Source organism: Aulonocara stuartgranti (genome assembly GCF_965226115.1).
Source record: "Aulonocara stuartgranti genome assembly, chromosome: 10".
Classification (NCBI taxonomy): Eukaryota; Metazoa; Chordata; class Actinopteri; order Cichliformes; family Cichlidae; genus Aulonocara; species Aulonocara stuartgranti.
In genome coordinates this window covers 30,205,534-30,225,222 of record NC_138946.1, presented here as the reverse complement: position 1 = coordinate 30,225,222, position 19,689 = coordinate 30,205,534, and the positions used below count along the sequence as shown (strand labels likewise).

Sequence of the window (19,689 nt, the reverse complement as noted above, 5' to 3'; positions counted from 1 at the left end):
TGTTCACAGTACCATTGGCTAATTGCCATTTGAGTTAGTTGGCCATGAGCCCAGGTCACACTGCTGCATACATCCTTTTTGGGGTACATTTTAACATGACCTGAGATGCCATATAATTACCGTTTAACAGTGTAAACCTGTAAACTTCATCAAAGAGCACATCGCAGAAAACTGTTGTGGCCATGCTGACTGTAGCTTAGAAGAGAGGTTTGCAGACTGTAAACAGGAGCAGATATTGATTCGCCAACCTTCCAATTGATAGAAGACCTGCTCTAAGTATCCTCCGGTAAGATACTGAACCCCAAGTTGGTCTCTGATGCATTCATAGTGTGAACGTTAGAAAACACATATGTGTGAATGATGTAAGTTGTATAAAGTGCTTTGAATGCTCACTATATAAGAACCAGACTATTTAGTCTTTTGTAGAACCAGTTACAGATAGAAATGGAGGCTGAAATAAACCAAGCATGACTACTATCGCAATGATAGTAGTGATGTCCTCTGTTGAAGTGGAAGCTCTGCTTGGCTACGGTCAGGACAGACTTAGCTTTGACATCACTCTCGGGTTCTGCGCTTCTAGTTGCATTAGCGTTGTTTGTGCAGATTGCTAAATGCTTGCTCTTAGGGGGTCATGTGTTGGGTTGGGGGTTTCTCTGTATTATTGTATGGTCTTATAACAATATACAATATAACTAACCACTTAGCAATCTACAGTCTAATCAATCTAAAATGATTTTACAGACTATTCTTACACAGAAAATGAATCACCTGTCCCATTGCAAAATATAGAAGACATATAAATCGCTTTAGCTTTTGCAGATCAAAGTGAAATTTTAGTGATTGAACAGGTATTCTTCTACAACATAGGTGCTACCAACAGGAAAAAAAAATCTAAAAATCCATATTTGTTACTGATGGACATTAGAGAAAGACAAAACTCGTGACTGAAAAACTTTAGACTCTCCTACGCTCCCTGCAGAGGTCTGAGGGATCTTTTAGAAATTGTAATGTTAATTTCTGGAGACTTGATTGGTCTCTTCTTACCCGTTGATGATAAACTAAAGTGACTTCCATGTCTCCTTTAGACAGTAAGCTTTAATGTTTAAACGGTTACGGTGCTCCAATGTGCTGCCACCTCACCCTGGAGTAGCTATGAGCAAAGAAGCATGGGCATATCTTACTGAAAACTATTTTCCATTGGTGTGCCAAATTAATGCCTTACCTCTACTTGTTGCACACAGTTATCATTATGAAAACATTATTATTATGAAACATGAAAAACAATATGACGTTATGAAAAAGAACAATTTTCTAGTTGGGTTACACTTGGGCCCTATTCCAGGAAGTAGGATTAGCAAACAACACAGAGTTTGTTTGCCCAGGAGTTGCTGAGGGCAACTCCAGGTTTTCTGCTATAGAAAGACATTTAACTTCAATTTATGTCAGTTACTGAGGTAACAGACTCTACAAAAACCTACTGATTGTCAGATATTCTTTAAGTTTCTCTCGAACTCCTTCCCTCCTGCTGCACCTGAATTATTATGATAGCTGATTATTCATTTCCTCATTCATAATGTTGTTGTCAAAGCGTACAATGCAGCAAATTATTTTTTTAAAGTAATGTTTTATATGCAGCCTGTGCTGTGCTGTGACAACATTTCATGTTAAGTTTTTTTTTCTCAGATTGTGATTTAGTCATTAAATCTAACCCACACCTGGAAAGGTATGGTGTTCGAAATCCAGGGTACTGACTTCAACATAGTTCCAACTGAAAGCACCTAAATCAGTCTCCGTGGGTCAACCTAGAAATACACCCAGTATACACCCTCACACTGGTACTCAGTCAAAATCAAGTCAGAGCAAGACTTCCTGACTCTGAACACAGGCTGTATAACAAAAGAGTTTGAGATTATGGAGGAGCTGGCAGTAGTGCAATGTAAGAGATTACAACAGGGAGTGATTTATTTTATGGGGCTGAATTGGGACAAACTCGTAGGTGTTACAACTGATAGTTGTCCGCATTCTGACTGGAAAACGTCTTTATCAAGATGTAAGATAAAGTGACTGAAATTAACACAAATTGAATTTTTCAATTGTATTATGCAGGTGCAAGTCGGTTCTAAAAGTAAACCATGCTGTTGGTGTTGTAACTAAAACAGTTATCTTCATCAGAGCAAAAGCAATTAATCACAGATAATTTGTTGCAGTTTGGAGGAACGTGAGAATGAGCACGGTGACCACACAGCTGTCATGTGGCTAAGCCTGGAGTAGCTAAAGTACAAGCAAAATAGCAGAAGCACTTTGTTTAAAGTTAAAGGTCTAAAATTTTGCAAGGTCCATTCCTGTTAAAAGGGAGTTTTTCCATTCCACTATAACCATATGTTTGCTCAAAGGGGGTTATTTATTTGTTGGGGGTTTCGCTTTATTATCATAGGATCTTTACCTTACAATATAAAGTGCCTTGTGGTGATTGTTGGTATGATTTGGCATTATATAGGTTAAATTGAGTTGAAATTTGATTGAATGATGGACTAAGTGAAGATTAGAGTTGTTTTTTTATGTAGTTAAGACATCCTTAACAACTAGAGTGGTAGAAAAGAGAGTCTCTTCAGCACTGACCTCACCTTCAAGCAATTATATTGATCTTTATAGAAAGATTCTGTTCACAGCAGAAAAGATAATATTAACAATTTTAGAAACTGACACCTACTGTGCCTCTTTATCTTTTTTCCTCAGGCATCCATTGTTTCCCCTGCTAGCATTGCTGTTTGAGAAATGTGAACAGGCCACACAGGGATCTGAATGCATCACGTCAGCCAGCTTTGATGTGGACATAGAAAACTTTGTGCACCAGCAGGAACGAGAACATAAACCCTTCTTTAGCGAAGATCCAGAATTGGACAACTTGGTAAGTCAACATATCACACGTGTTAAAGCATCAGTCATGAATCGGTGTCCTCTGAATTCAGACCTCAACATTACTGAAGCAGTGCATGAAGAAGAACTTTAGAACCTGGGGAACAATTCCTTAAGTACAAGAAAGTTAGCCAAAGACTGTGTCGAAAAATAAAGGTTGTCATTCCAAATATTAATTTTCAAGCTCACTATACTATTTGTACAGACTCTATTTTTGCCTTATACACTGTAAACGGTAAATGACCTGTATTTGTATAGCACTTTACGTAGTCCCTAAGGACCCCAAAGTGCTTCACACTACATTCACCCATTCACTCACACATTCACACACTGGTGATGGCAAGCTACATTGTAGCCACAGCTGCCCTGGGGTGCACTGACAGAGGTGAGGCTGCCAGACACTGGCGCCAATGGGCCCTCTGACCACAACCAGTAGGCAACGGGTGAAATGTCTTGCCCAAGGACACAATGACTGAGACTACAAGACAAACTGCCAACTCTTGAGCCACGATCGCGGTGACTTTTATATTTTTATATTTTATATATATTTATAGCAGCACGGTGGCACGGTGGTTAGCACTGTTGCCACACAGCAAGAAGGTCCTGAGTTCAATTCCACCATCAGGCCTGGGTCTTTCTGTGTGGAGTTTGCATGTTCTCCCCGTGTTTGCGTGGGTTCCCTCCAGGTACTCTGGCTTCCTCCCACAGTCCAAAGACATGCAGCTTGTGGGGATAGGTCAATTGATTAATCCAAATTGCCCATAGGAGTGAATGTGAGTGCGAATGGTTGTCTGTCCCTGTGTGTTGGCCCTGCGACAGACTGGCGACCTGTCCAGGGTGTACCCCGCCTCTCGCCCTATGACAGCTGGGATAGGCTCCAGCTCCCCCCGCGACCCTGAAAAGGAGAAGCGGAAGCAAATGAATGGATGGATGGATGGATATATTTATGTATATTACATTGCTGATCCAGCTGATGATCCAGATCCAATAGAATGTATGAAGTAGGCTGTTGGAGTATCTGATAAACTTTTCTCAGTTGATGTTGAACTTTTTAGATACAAATAAAGGTGTTATCCTGTTAAACTAACACAGTGTTTTAACATTGCAGACTAATGTTAAGGTTCTATTATTAGCCAGTTGCTAGCTGCTATTTTAATGATAACAGATGGCTACGGTTGCTATCAGGTAATTGCTAATAGTTGAAAAAGCTAACATTAGTGTATATGCTGGTCAAACTTTAATATTGTTCAAATGGGAGCTTTAGTGACCTCTCAAAATTTCTCACAAAGTGTTATTGTGAGAAACAGCTCCTAATGAGGGGAAGGTCAGTGTGCCTGCTGTGTGAAGTTGCGTGTCTGAAGATGGCACTGTTGGTACCGATGCTCTTTCAAATGAATATGTAACAGTAATTAATACGTAATGCAGTAATTTCTACTGTTTTTTTACCTTCTGAGTACAGTTTTTTTTATTATCCTTAATAAGTACATGAGCTATTTTACCTTTTTAGCCACAGCTGCCTTTTATATTTTTATATACAACTATAACTGCAGTAGCCCTAAGAGGTCATACACTGCATGTACTGCAACTTCAGGAAACACCAGCAAATGGAAAGATGCTCACAATAAAGGTTGAATAAAGAACAATGGAAGTAAAAAGAAAAAAAAACTCTTAAAAAAGTTCAGAAAACTCAACAGAGGTGATTTAAAGAAGAGAAAAATGAAAAACCTATAACAAACATACAGCTACAGTATTATATGAACCATGCGACAGAACACACATTAACTGGAACCTTTTCTCCCTCACACACCGAAGAGTCCTCCACTTCTTTTAAGAATTCTTTAGTTTGTCACTTCCACAGCTATTCTGTCTTGTTGTGTTTTGTATGCTTTTGTATGAATAGACTGTGAATATATTTTTGAATTCACCCTTTTCTTTTCCTTTTAAACAGAGTGCAGACTGATGCCATAACCAAGGTTATTTTTATTTAACTAAAACTAAACTAAAAACTTTTTATTTAACTCAAATAAAACTAGAACTAAATGAAATGATTTTGTGAAATATAAAAATAAAGAGAAAAAATTCTCTTTCTCTTTTTTTTTGTTAGTTTGGTAAAAATTGTATTACGGCTTGCCTGATGAGGCATTAATGGGTGTGTTAACTGAGACTTTGGATGTTTACAAGACTGAGTCAACAACCTTAAAAAAATGTATTTTAAGGCCTCTACTGATTTTTCTAAATCATACAATAAAATTTAAAGACTCAAACTAATACTAAAACTAATAAAAAACTTCACTAAAATTAAGTATTTTCAAGCAATTACTGCCTGTCTTCCTACTGGCGGCCAACTTTTCTGTTCCTGAACCTCTTTTTTGTAACATAAATCTTAACAGATGTGGCTCTGTGTCTGCATTGAATCCCATTTTTGCTATTCCCAAGTATTCAGTCCTTTTTAAAGTAATTTTCCCATCTTCTCTGTGCACAACAGTTAGAAATAATTATAAATTACGAGAAGGAGGAAGCTGATAATCTTCTATGACAAAAGGGGGGGAGGAGTTGAAGCCAGACAGACACAAAGACACAGACAAGGAATTAGGAAAAAAGTGCACTCTTCTCATTACAGTACTTGCAGGCTGACAAGTGCTGAACAGTCAATTAACCCTGCATCTGTGTGTTTTATGAGGTAATGGGAATAGGCGTCTCTGCCAGAGGACACTAACTCTTCCATAGGGCAGTAATGCTACGCTGGGCCTGACTGGCTGCGATGAGGACAAGAGTTACTGGTCCCTTGATTAAGCAAGTGCAGTTTAATTAGCTGATTTATCTCCTCCTTGGCCAAGTGCTTTTCTGACCATTCTGTTGACCTTGGATGGCAACTTTGAAGGTGTGCCATCTTGTATCACACAGAGTGAAGAAAAGCCAGGCAGTTGATGATATATATATATTGTCAGTGATTCCTGTTGTCACTTCAGCCAAACCAACAAACCAAATTTCACTCAATGACAGATCATAACTTAGTAGAAAAACAACGCAAAACAAAAATCATGTTTCTCATTTCTTCTCAGTAGCTGTCAGCAGTTTATCCTTTAATAGGCTGTTCCTTAGCAACACAACTGCAACGAATTGGAGTTGTTAAATATTAGACACTGGTCTATTGAAAACTTTGTAAATGGCTTTCAAAGTCTTATACTTCTTATAGAACTTCTAAATATAATTATTTTCTTCACAACGCATACAGTATTTCTACTTGCATAAATTAATATAACTATTTAAAAACAAAAATTTAGCTGGGTCGATATTATGAGTACCCTGAAAAACTAAGCACCAACCACCGTGCACTGCGCTGCAGTCATGCGCTTTAAATTTGTAATGCTGTAAAATCAAGTGAAACCCGAGGGTTATCTTCCAAATCATACACAGAAAAAAAACTTCAGCAAGGGTTTGAGCTGTCACCTGACAAGGAAAACAAAAAACAAACAAAATGAGTTCACAGTTGAGAAAATAGTTGCTCACAAAGGAAGAAATGGATATACAAAGTTATCACAGCATTTCCAAGTGCCAAGGATTGGAGTGAGATGTGTCATCAAGAAATTACAGACCAAACATGACAGAGTTAGCAAGTGAAATAATTTAAAGAGTCTGAAAAGACAAATAGTGAGATGTGTATAAAGACCCCAAAACAACTGCCAAGACACTGGTGAATGACTTAGCCAGGATATGTAATCTTAAAAGCACAGCCACTAGAACCCTGTATAGGAATGTACTGCAAAGTTGCAGACCAAGAAAAACTTAATCTTACAGCCAGAGTGCAGTATGCACTTTGATACTGGTGCATGTCTTGGTAAAATTAGAAGAGCATGAAGAACATGGCAGCTTGTTAACTAATCTAAATAGAACTAAACCTTGACAGCCTTAACACATACACTTCACTCACACACTACTGTGATGATGATGATGATGCTTAATGTAAAAACATTTGTAGTCCACAGACATTGAGTGGAAAGGCTCCAGATGTTTTTTTTAGTTTGTTTTACTGAATGTGATGCACTTCCCAAATGTTTATTGAGTCACTCAGGCCCCCGTGGGTCTTCCGTATTAAGGATTTTTTAATCTGTTACCTGGACTCTGTTTTAAAGACATTACCCAGCATTACGGATGGGTACCAGAAGTTAAATAATTACAACAAGAAACCAGAAGATTTGCATTTATTCCAAAATGTATTAATATATATACGGATCAGTGATGCGGGTCAGTCAGCAGTCTGCATCTGTAAATACCATTACCAATGATTTTTGATTTTGACATTAGACGTTACAGATCTTTGTAACATAAATTGCAATAAAACCAAATGCCAGCAATATCCATGAGACCAACATCAAACGTATTCTTCTGTTCATGGTTGTTAACCTGGTGTTTTAAAGGTAAGGTGTTCGCTAAAAGTCATCAGTGTTTTAGAAGGTGAATGTGATCTGTTTCATATTTTGTCTTTGCTGCTCTCAGATGGTAAAGGCCATTCAGGTGTTGCGAATCCACCTACTCGAACTAGAGAAGGTCAATGAGCTTTGTAAGGACTTCTGCAACCGTTACATCACTTGTCTCAAGACCAAGATGCACAGCGATAACCTCCTCCGTAATGACCTCGGAGGGCCCTATTCTCCGTCACACACCAGTCTCAGCATGCAGCAGGTCAGTGATGGACCCACCGTGGAGCTTAGAGTTCCGTAATGGTACCTAGCGTAATAATGCAGTAATGTAGTGTTTCCCTTGATACGCCATTCATCAGCAGGTAAATTTTGCTGTTGGTTATCACACACAAGCAATAGCTTTCCCCCCCTTAGAGTTGCTCACCAGTGTCTCCCTCTGTTATCCCCCAGGAACTAATTCAGACCTCCTCTCCATCCATGACCTCTGTCTCCAGCTCTGTTAACCCTTCAGGGATTGTGGTGCCTGCTGGAGGGCTGCAACAGGGGAATGTCGCCATGACCACCATCAACTCTCAAGTGGTCTCGGGTAAGCGTGTCAATTCACATGAGCACTATAAAACAAAATTTGGCCTGACACTATCGACCTTTTTTTTCCATATGGCTCTATGACCCAATGTGTGAAGAAGAGGTGCTACAAAAATGTAAAACTCAGTGTAACTTATTCAGTAAACTACCACCTCTAAATAGGGTCTCCATAGATTTTGGGACAGTCAGTGACATACAGCTAATGATAAATAAATAAAATCGCATAGGTGGTTCTGTTGTTTTCTGCACACTTACCTGAGCCTTAGCCCAATCACTCTCAACACTTTCAAATAGTACTCCACATTTTCTCTCTCGTTCTGATCAGAGGAAATATTTGACACCAGCTATCCAAAGCACCATTTCCTGACTTTTAATAACTATCATATTCAAATGAATACTTTTCTTATTATTTGCATTGTGTTTATCAGTTTGACTTTGATCTTTTTTCTTTGCGTCATTTTGGGGTTATCATTATAAAGCATTTTCATATTATTAGTATAAAACTCAATTGTTTGTTGAGCATAATGACAAATAAAAATAGTCATTAGCATGCTTTTGATCAATCAGTATACACGCATGTTTACTATTCCATTGCTATTATATACACATATCATTAGCTACATGTTTGTGGCTGTGTTTTGTATAGCTGGTATCAGAGGGTCATGATAAGTATCCATCACAGAGAGCTTGGCTGGCAGGTTCTTGTAATGTCAAGCCTGTACAGTGAAATGTTAATCCTGCCCTCTGGAAAATCCTTTTAACCCAAAATAAATCAATGTCTCTCCCTTTGATCACGACATACTGAAGAGCTCAAACAGACTGTGATAAGAGTGTCTTGATCAAGGCTAATTAAGCCAGCAGCAAAAACACACTCCTCCTTCTCCTTGTTCTCTGTGTTTTTTTTCTGGGTTAAAGGGCAGTAATGCACTTTGAATTTATCATTTAGTCTCTTGTTTGCTGTGTGTTTGATTGCAAGGCTGACAAGCAGTTAATAAGCTCTGGTGCTAGTGTAGAATCTGGCTTCTAGTAGCTGCTGAAGACACTTGATACTCATGGCAGCAAATTATCCCCTCAGGTGGGACCCTGTACCAGCCAGTTGCCATGGTGACATCGCAAGGGCAAGTGTTAACTCAGGCGCTGCCTCCGGGAACCATTCAGATCCAGAACTCACAGGTAAAGCTGTCTGAACCACAATGCTTTCTGGCCAACGTTGTCACTCCTCCTTGTGCCCTCACCACCTATGGTCTCAATTTGTTCTTTACATCTCTCAGACCTCCCCAGTGGGTCTTTTCATTGTCTGTCTGAACATAGCCTCCTGCTGCTAAACAAAATAGAAATTGTTTATTCCCCTGATGTTTGGGGAGCCTTTGTGATACCATGCCACTGCAGATGAATATCAGTTAAAGACAAATTTGTGGATGATGTGATTTAGGTAGATACAAGAAATAAATCTCGGATCTCATACAAAAGACTAATTCATTTAGTCATTCATTTTTCATTGTTCAAAAACCTTTTGTTAAAAACAAAAAGTACAGGACATTTGAGATGTGAACAGAACAGAAGTAAAATATTTCAGAATTTTTATGAACAGGAAATATTAGGATCACAAATGTTTTATCGCCAAAAGATTTAGAAACTCATATGAATGACTGAATTTTTTTTTATTGCACAGGGGCAGATTTCTGGTTTTAGTATTTTAGTTCAATTTAGATTGTCAAAAAGCTTCTGGAATTGTTTAGAATAGCTGGGACATTTGCTGTATGCCTGCTCTGTGACTGTTGGTTTGTTGTAAATATGAGGATACTTATTTTAGAAAATCATTACTCTGAAGGCAACAGAACCTTCAAAGGAAGGGTCTGTTGACTCACAAGTGAATGCCAAAAAGTGAACAGATGATCCACACAGTAATAGTGATGAATATCATATGGAATATTAACATTGAAGCTTGCTGTTATGCACAGTAAATAACATAAGAATAATACGGACAATGTGTCAAATTAGTTAGCCAAACTGTATGTTTAGGACAAAACGCCTTGTAATTAATAGATGAAGTATTTTAGACAAGAAGGGCTCGTGCAAATGTATATTATAGGTTCCCTTATGTTTGTGTTAGGGATATCTTATTTTTTAGCCTTATTTAAAATGTATTATTTAAAAAGTTGTTTTTTACCCTGATGATTTTTTAAATTGTTTTAAAATTTGCCAGAGCTTTAGCCTCTTTCAACTCTTCTGTGTGCACCTTGGAAGTCAGTTTAGTCTACAAGTCACAAAACACTTATTATCTACCTCACATTGAATCAGTAATGTGATAATTGCAGATTTCTACAAGTTGGAACACCTTGAGAAATTGTTCAAGTGTGAAACAATTGTACAAGTTCCACAACCATACCCAAATGCAAATGCCTAAATCACTGAGTTGCTGCCACTGAGTGTATGGCTGACTAGATATTTGCTTTAACAAGTTAACAATGATTTCTCTTTTTAGTCTCTGTCAGTACCCTCACCGTAGCATTTGAATCAACAAATCATTCTGAGAAAGGAGTATCCTAACAGTAATATATTACTGTTCTTAAATTCAGGGCAACAATTAGAGAACACTTAAAGAGAGAAAACAGGCAAGGCCTGAAGGCAAAATAACAAAATGGTTTCAAGAAAAGTATCAAAATAAGACAGAACATAATGACAACTACAAAAATAGACACGGAAGCACATAATATACAAGAAAAAATACAGAGAGGCACAAGAAATTAACCAAAGTAGTCATAAACAAAGCAGACAGTATGACGGTATTACTACTACTACTAAAGCCACTGACTATGACGTATATAAAAGACTAGGACATTCAGTATTAGGTTCTTTAGTAGCCTTCAGTATCAGCCTTCCTACAAGCTGGCAAATTACTCATACTGTATAACATTTTGTCTTTCTCTAAGACTTTTAAAGTAGTCATTATATAGGCAAAAATACTTTATCATCATAATTTTACTGTAGGAGTGATACCCAGGGACTAATTTTTGAGTGGTTTAGGTAGGAGAGGACTATCACCTTTTCAAACCTTTATGACTTTTCTTTTGTTGTGTAGCGCCTCATCTCTGTTTGGGAAGGAGTACAAAGGCTCCTCTAAAGCATAGAGTATCAGGTACTTGAACCCTTCCTATGTCTATGTACAAGATACAGTCACAACAAAGACTTAAGACACCAACAGCTGAAGAACAGACAAAATATATTGGATGAAAGTTGGATGAACATAAAAACATGAATAAAAAAATGTGGTTTCTTAATAAATTGTGTGTCTGGCATTAGCGGTAATCTAACCTTGATTGTGATTTCATAGCATAACTCTATTACAGAAAATAGAGTTGTGGGTGTAAGAGGCTATATATCGATCTGTATGAACAGCAGTTTAATTATTACAAATTCATTGTGTTTGGAATTTAAGGTTTACTTTAACAATCTCCGCCCACTCTGTTGTTGTGGAGATTTCAAACAAATTTATGACAAAGAACGGCTCCATGCTGGAACCAAGGCTCCAAGCAGAGCCAATCAACAGGCTGTACACTTGCCTTTTCTGAATGGGGGGAAAAGAAAAGAAATGGGGCAGAGAAATTTAACAGTGTTCTGTGTTGGTTTGAAGAGCGGCTCAGTTTCATGTAATTCTGTGACAGTAACAGTGACCCAGCTGGTGCTGAGTTCTACATGCGTGCTGGGAATTGAACACAGCCCCTTCGCCACTTTGCCGACAAGCCCCGAGTAATCACACTCTGAGGCTCGGTGCTGCCAATTAATTTAACCTCGCTTTCTCCTGGAACACACACACTCCCAGGACAGAAGGAGCCACGTGACACACAGCTGCAACTGTAATGAGTCTTGTTTTGTGTTGGGAGAATGAGGGGGGATCTGTGTGAATGTCTATTTATGGGCATTATGTGGGTTGTAGGTGGGTGAGGGTCAGCATCTCCGTGTCTGTGGATTCTTTCCACACTATTCTGCGTGGAACCTAATAATAGTGGGGCATAATGATTTCCCTCCAACAAAATATACAACTTACATGAAACTAGAGGACCAATGAGAGGACCTAGTCAGGAGGATTTAACCCATGGGGGTGTTAGATTTATTAATAGAAAAAAACAAGCAATGTCCCATTTGTATACAAAATATACTCTGTCTTGGGGACTGAAACGGCTCCAAATAGTAGGAATGAATGATACTAGGAAAATGGTTGGTTGATTTCTTGGCACTGACTGAGCTTTTAGGCACAGTCCACAAGATTTGAATAGGGTTAGGTCAGGGTTTGGGGTAAGCCATTCCAGAAGTTTAATGTTAGCTACTGCATGTATTTCAAAACCAGTTTTGATCTTTAGGATTATTGTTCTATTAGAAAGGCCAACTGTGCCCAAGTTTCAACCATCCAACTGTTCATTTGGGGTGAAGTTTAGAATTTGGAGGTAGTCCTAGAACTTCATTATTCAATGTAGCACTGTGCAATGTAGCACTGTGCAATGTAGCACTAGCAGCAAAATAGCTCCAGAGCAATGATCAATTATTTTTGCTCTGGGGATGCTTTCAGTTCATGGCATTAATGGGTTTTGTGTTATTTCTGAACATCCTAGCCAATTTCCTCTCATTTGATAGATCTAAATAATTTGTATTAATAACTTAATGACTCCAGGAGGCCTTCCAACTTGTGTAAATCTACAATTCTTTATTTATTGCTGTCAAATAAATCCCCCCAAATGACCTTGGCCTTGTTAAGTTAAAATAGACTGTAGAACCCTGAGCTCCTCTTCATGAATCGCTACCTTATCGTGGTGGAGGGGTTTGTGTGTCCCGGGGATCTCAGGGGCTATGTTGTCTGGGGGCTTTTGCCCCCTGGTAGGGTCTCCCATGACAAATTGGTCCTGGGTGAGGGACCAGACAAAGAGCGATTCAGAAGACCCTTATGGAGAAAACATCGAGGGAACAGTTTACCCTGCCCGGGATAGGGTTACCGGGGCCCCGCCCTGGAGCCAGGCCCGGGGAGGGTGCCCGAGGGCGAGCGTCTGGTGGCTGGGCCTTAGTCCATGGGGCCCGGCTGGGCACAGCCCGAAAAGGGGATATGGGCCCATCCTCCCGCAGGCCCACCACCCACAGGAGGCGCCTTAGGGGTCAGGTGCATTGTGTGCCGGGCGGCGGCCAGGAGCGGAAACCCTGGCAGACTGATACCCGGCTGCCAAGACTGGCAGTTGGGACATGGAATGTCACCTCTCTGGTGGGGAAGGAGCCTGAGTTAGTGTGTGATGTTGAGAGGTACCGGCTAGATATAGTCGGGCTCACCTCAACGCATGGCTTGGGCTCTGGAACCAGTCTCCTGGATAGGGGCTGGACTCTGTCTCAGTCTGGAGTTGCCCCCGGTGAGAGGCGGTGGGCTGGGGTGGGTATTCTAATATCGCCTCGGCTTGCTGCCGGTACGTTGGGGTTTTTCCCGGTGGATGAGAGGGTTTGTTCCCTGCGCCTTAGGGTCGGGGAACAGGTCCTGACTGTCATCTGCGCTTATGCGCCGAGTGGCAGTTCGGAGTACCCAGCCTTCTTAGAGTCCCTGGGTGGGGTGCTGGAAGGCGCTCCACCTGGAGACTCTGTTGTCCTACTGGGAGACTTCAATGCTCACGTAGGTAATGACAGCGAGACCTGGAGGGGCGTGATTGGGAGGAACGGCCTCCCTGATCTGAACCCGAGTGGTGTTTTGTTATTGGACTTCTGTGCTTCTCACAGTTTGGCCATAACGAACACCTTGTTCAAACATAAGAGTGTCCATAAGTGCACGTGGCACCAGGACGCTCTAGACCGCAGGTCGATGATCGATTTTGTAATCGTATCACCAGACCGGCGACCATATGTTCTGGACACTTGGGTAAAGAGAGGGGCTGAGCTGTCAACTGATCACCACCTGGTGGTGAGTTGGATCAGGTGGTGCGGGAGGACGGTGGACAGACCTGGTGCACCTAAACCCGTAGTGAGGGTGTGCTGGGAACGTCTAGCAGAGGCTGCAGTCCGCGAGATCTTCAACACACACCTCCGGCAGAGCTGGGGACATTGAGTCCCCATTGCCGAAGCTACTGCATTGAGCTGTGGTTGCAAGGTGGTTGGCGTGGTGGTAATCCCCAAACGAAATGGTGGACACCAGAGGTGAGGGGAGCCACCAGGCTGAAGAGGGAGTCCTATCGGGCTTGGTTAGCCTGTGGTACTGGAAAGGAGAGTTCGTCCGCTAGTCGAACCTTGGATACAGGAGGAACAATGCGGTTTTCGTCCTGGTCGCGGAACACTGGACCAGCTCTTTATCCTCTCAAGGATACTTGAGGGTGCATGGGAGTTTGCCCAACCAGTCTACATGTGTTTTGTGGACTTGGAGAAGGCATTCGACCGTGTCCCTCGGGGTGTCCTGTGGGAGGTGCTGCGGGAGTATGGGGTGTCTGGCCCATTGTTACGGGCCATTCGATCCCTATACAACCGTTGCAAGAGCTTGGTTCGCATTGGCGGCAATAAGTCGGACTTGTTCCCGGTGGGTGATGGGCTCCGCCAGGGCTGCCCTTTGTCACTGATTCTGTTCATAATTTTTATGGACAGGATTTCTAGGCGCAGCCAAGGGGTGGAGGGCTTTCACTTTGGTGGCCTCAGAATCTCATCTCTGCTTTTCGCGGATGATGTGGTTCTGTTGGCTTCATCGGGTGAAGGCCTCCAGCTCACACTGGAATGGTTCGCAGCCGAGTGTGAAGCAGCGGGAATGAGGATCAGCACCTCCAAATCTGAGGCCAAGTTGTTAGGATGCCTGGGTCGTTGACCCAGGGTTGTTGAGTTTATTATATTATTTATAATTTCTAGTCTTTGGTTTGTTTGAGTTCTGTCTTATGGTTTATGTCTCTGTCTTCTCTAGTTGCTCTGTCTCCCCTGTCAGCTGTATCCCCTTGTCTAGTTCGCGTCTCTGTGTATCCTTAGTTGCTATATCCCCGTTTCCAGTCAGTCTCTGTTCCCTCTGTTGCAGTGCGTGCGAGTCTGTGTCTTTAGTTCAGTCTGTGTCAGGTTTACTGTTTTATTTTGAAGGTCCTTGTCTGAGGTTAATGTATCTGGTTTCGCTTCCCCTTGTCTCGTTAGGCCTGATTTGCCCCAGCTGTGTTTCCCTCCTGTTACCCATTCCCTGATTGCTCCCTCTGTGTATTTAAGCCCTGTGTTTCTCTGTGTCTGTGTCGCGATCTACTGCTTACCTAGCTGTGTGTTCTGTCAGTTTTCCGATGTAAGTTTATTTTGATTTTTTCCCCCAGTTATGTTATATTTGAGTTTAACATTAAAGCTGTTTTGAGTTCACATCTGGCTCCGGAGTCTGCACCTTGGGTCCTATTCCTGTCTGCACACAGCCACTCATAACACATGGTTCTCAGCCGGAAAAGGGTGGAGTGCCAACTCCGGGTCTGGGATGAGTTCCTGCCCCAAGTGGAGGAGTTCAAGTATCTCGGGGTCTTTTTCGCGAGTGATGGGAGAAGGGAGCCGGAGATCGACAGACGGATTGGTGCGGCGGCTGCAGTGATGCGGACGCTGCACCGGTCCGTCGTGGTGAAGAGGGAGCTGAGTGTAAAAGTGAAGCTCTCAATTTACCGGTCGATCTACGTCCCTACCCTCACCTATGGCCACGAGCTGTGGGTAGTGACCGAAAAAACGAGATCGCGGATACAAGCGGCGGAAATGAGCTTCCTCCGAAGGGTGGCTGGCCTCTCCCTTAGAGATGGGGTGAGAAGTTCAGCCATCCGGGAGGGGCTCAGAGTAGAGCCGCTGCTCCTCCACATCGAAAGGAGCCAGCTGAGGTGGTTCGGGCATCTGACAAGGATGCCTCCTGGGCGCCTCCTGGGGTTGGTGTTCCGGGCATGTGCCACCGAGAGGAGGCCCCCGGGGCAGACCCAGGACACGCTGGAGAGATTATATCTCTCGGCTGGCCTGGGAACGCCTTGGTGTTCCCCCCCGATAAGCTGGAGGAGGTGGCTGGGGAGAGGGAGGTCTGGGCTTCTCTGCTTAGGCTGCTGCCCCCGCGACCCGGCCCCGGATAAAGCGGATGAAGATGGATGGAACCCTGAGCACCACTTTTTAAGATTTAAGTGAATGTATGTAAATGTTTGAGCCTAAATATTGAATACTTGTTTTTTATATGCTGTGCAATCATCCTAAAAAAAATAAAATAAAAATAAATAAAACAGTTCAAAGAAATTATTAAAAAGCCCAAATTACCACGGGGGAAAAAAAAAGAAAAAATACAAAACAATATAAGTCATGCTTTAATTAGAAATAGTGAATTATTTATCATTAATTAGAACATAATAATGAAGAATATCACTAGATGTTTTCCCTTTACTATCTAATAAGCCATGTGCAAACTTTATCTTAAGCATGACTGTGATAAAAATGATTTCTTCGCCAAATAGCAAACCTAAATGTTCTTACAACAGTTAAAAATATTTGCAGTTAGTTGTCTCAGCCAGACATGAACTCACATACTCACACACATCCATATGCAGGCTGTCAAAGACTGTCAATAGTCTGAGAGCATCTCGTCCTTCAGCACTCACACTCCAAACAGTAACATCTGAATAATGATTTCTCACTGAACACAAAGGCTGGTGTACTACAGGTCAACACCAATGAAAATCCAAGCAAACACAGGCCCACTCTGCATCAGCGTCACTCAAACTCAAAGTCCAAGCACCACACATATAACAGACTAGTCACGGGTACTGCTTCTTTATATTTTAAGTATCATTACTCAAATTCAGTTACCATGGTGACACTTGAGGAGGTGTTTCTGCCCTTGCCATAGGAAAAAAAAAAGGTAATTGGTAGTCTGAGTTTGTTTCCGTGGCAACAATAACTAAGCCCTATGGTCTTTTCCCTTTTTTCTTTTCTTCCTCTTTCTTTCCTTTCTGTTGTCTGTGAATAAAGGTAAATGTGGACCTGTCCTCCTTTTTGGACAGTGAAGACAAGAAGTCTAAGAATAAGAGGGGAGTCCTGCCCAAACACGCCACCAACATCATGCGCTCCTGGCTCTTCCAGCATCTCATGGTGAGACGCAGGCAGACATTTACACTGTGTTTGAGGGCAAGACTTTTCAGTGTTTAACATAATTATGGTGCGGCACATTCCATTTTAACAGCTGGAAACTGCTTGAAAACTGAAATGTCGTTTCCTACTTCTTGCAGCACCCATATCCAACAGAAGATGAGAAAAGACAGATTGCAGCACAAACAAGTCTGACTCTCTTGCAAGTAAACAACTGGTAAGATTTTGTAATCCCAAAAAGGCCTCATGTTGCATGTGTAAAAGTAAAACACGGCTTCATATTTTTATTTAAAAAAGTAAGACAAAGTTTTCTTTAGACATAGACATATACGCTTTATTAATCCGACGCAAGGGAAATTCGTTTTGTGAAGATATTTTAGAGATATTTTAGAAAATTATTAATTGAAATAAATGAAAAATAGTGTACAAAAAAGCCAAAATGCTATTATATGCACACATTTATATAAATAGCTAAAATGCAGTGGAAGTGATAATGTATACATATGCATTTTTTAAACAGTATTTATCCTGTGTGGGTATTATATAGTCTGACTGCTGTCAGGATGAAGGACCTGTGACAGTGATCTGTCCTACTGCTGAGGGACCTGTTCAGGGTCCCCACAGTCTTTTAGAAGTGTTGTCCATAATAGACATCAGTTTGACTAACATCCTCCTCTCACCCACTTCCTCTGTGGAGTCTAGCGCACTGGCTCTCTTCATCAGCGTTTTAATCCATGTACTGTTTCTCCCCAGCAGACAACCATATAAAAGCTTGGAGTAGCAATCACTGTGTCATAAAAGGTCCTACATACACTAAAAGACCTCAGCCTGCACATCAGATCGAACAAACTTTGGCCCTTCTTCTACAGAGCATGAATGTTAAGCTTTAAATTGAACTTGACTATGCTGGCATATCCGAGTACATCATTGATACAGTGGCACCATCTCCTGGTTGTATACACCAAGTACATGTGGAACAACCTCTCCCTCTCTCCCTCTCTCTCTTCTTGTTTCTTGTGTTCCTTTTTCCTGATACTGCTACCACTTGGCATCGCTATATCTATCACTACAGCTGTCATTACCAGTGTGTCTGTATCTGGAAATCCCACAGGATCTTTGCTCAACCTTCTGAGATATAGAGGAGACCATACTCAGCACAAATGTACAACTATACAATGCCAGCCACTTAGTTATGGCATTTCATGTATACTCTACCTAGTAGTATCTTACACCCTGCTGTTATGTCCAGAATTGTCTCAGGAGCATCTTTACACCTCCACCTGGGGTCTTTTCTGCTGTGATAGACCCCAGCCTCTATGGATCTTGTGCTTAGAGCTTGTTCCTGTGCTGCCATGATTAGTGCTATCTTTCAGTCCAGCTTTCTCCACAAGTAGAATTTCACAGTGTCAGCCACTTCTATCTTCCCATGGTACTGTGGAGGGTCCTGACTTTCAGTCTATCCTTAGAGAGAGAGAGAGAAAGAGAGAAAAAAATAAATAAAGACAATTTGATATAAAAGTGCATTAAAATTTTTCATTAGGGTATGGTTTAATCAAATGATAACATTTTGAAGTGTTGATGGTCATATTCAAAGTTTTGTGTGTACTTGTTTTTCATTTTATGTCTTCCTTAAATCTCGGTACTGTTTAGTAGAACTAATTAGATATGTGAAAGACATGCAGAGTAATTAAGTTGGATTCATAGGTGTTACTTTTCCTAATATGACTTCTTTGGTATTTTCACAGGTTCATCAATGCTCGTCGACGTATCCTTCAGCCTATGTTAGATGCCAGTAATCCTGACCCAGCTCCTAAAGCGAAGAAGATGAAGTCCCAGCATCGTCCAACACAGCGCTTTTGGCCCGACTCTATTGTGGCTGGTGTATTGCAGACGCACAGATCTCAGACAGGAAGCAACTCAGACAGTATGCCAACAGTTACATTTTCCAAGAAAAGCAAAGCAAAGCAAACAGCTTTCTTTGGGCATTAAATAATCCTTTACTTTTTAATTTTTCTTTAATGTCTTCTTGATTTTTGTTTTGTAAAGCACTTTGAGTGCTCCAAGAGAGTAGAAAAGTGCCATATAAGAACTATTTACCATTTACCAGCCATAGATGCTTACTTGTAATTTAAAGATCACAAATAGCTCTTTCTAGCTATACATGAACATTTAAATTTTTACATGTCATCTCTTAAAATATAGTTGAAATATAGTGTTTGGAAAAATATTTTTATACACAATCAATTATAGTAGTAGAAACAGTAAAAACAAACAGCAGAAACACAGCAGCCGTCAACTGTGGCTGTTATGGGATACAGTCTAAATTTAATGTCTGTGATTTTGCTTGCTTGACTATGATGTGTTTGTCCTACAGTGATCACTATAGCTATGATATGTACTTGAATTTGGAGGGAATATTGATAAACGGTAAAATTGTACACATTGTACAAAAAAATAAACAAACTAAAAGCGTGTCTGCTTGAATCCAAACCACTAGATGGCACTATTACCACTCTTTTGTTTAATTTTTTTTAGACTATCAGTTTCTTTAAAAATGTGTCCTAAATCAATCAATAGCTCAGCCTGCACTCATGTGTACAAACAAGTCTCTTGGGAATAGTTTTCTTTTACTGCTACACGGTAGGCTGTAGACCTCAGTTACTTATGCAATTTGTTATCTCCTGTCACAGTACTG

General features: G+C 41.0%; 1 protein-coding gene across 9 annotated transcripts in view; it reads left to right on the top strand.

The window, feature by feature from the left end:
- LOC309715795 (homeobox protein PKNOX2-like) overlaps positions 1-19,689 on the top strand; it is a 106,926-nt gene that overhangs the window by 84,705 nt on the left and 2,532 nt on the right. For all 9 annotated transcript variants that reach the window (XM_082549209.1, XM_082549210.1, XM_082549214.1 and 6 more), the window contains 7 exons: positions 2,737-2,908; positions 7,414-7,599; positions 7,788-7,923; positions 8,998-9,095; positions 16,878-16,997; positions 17,135-17,211; positions 18,740-18,918. In XM_082549209.1, the coding sequence (XP_082405335.1) occupies positions 2,737-2,908; positions 7,414-7,599; positions 7,788-7,923; positions 8,998-9,095; positions 16,878-16,997; positions 17,135-17,211; positions 18,740-18,918 (968 nt within the window). The remainder of the gene's footprint in view (positions 1-2,736; positions 2,909-7,413; positions 7,600-7,787; positions 7,924-8,997; positions 9,096-16,877; positions 16,998-17,134; positions 17,212-18,739; positions 18,919-19,689) is intronic.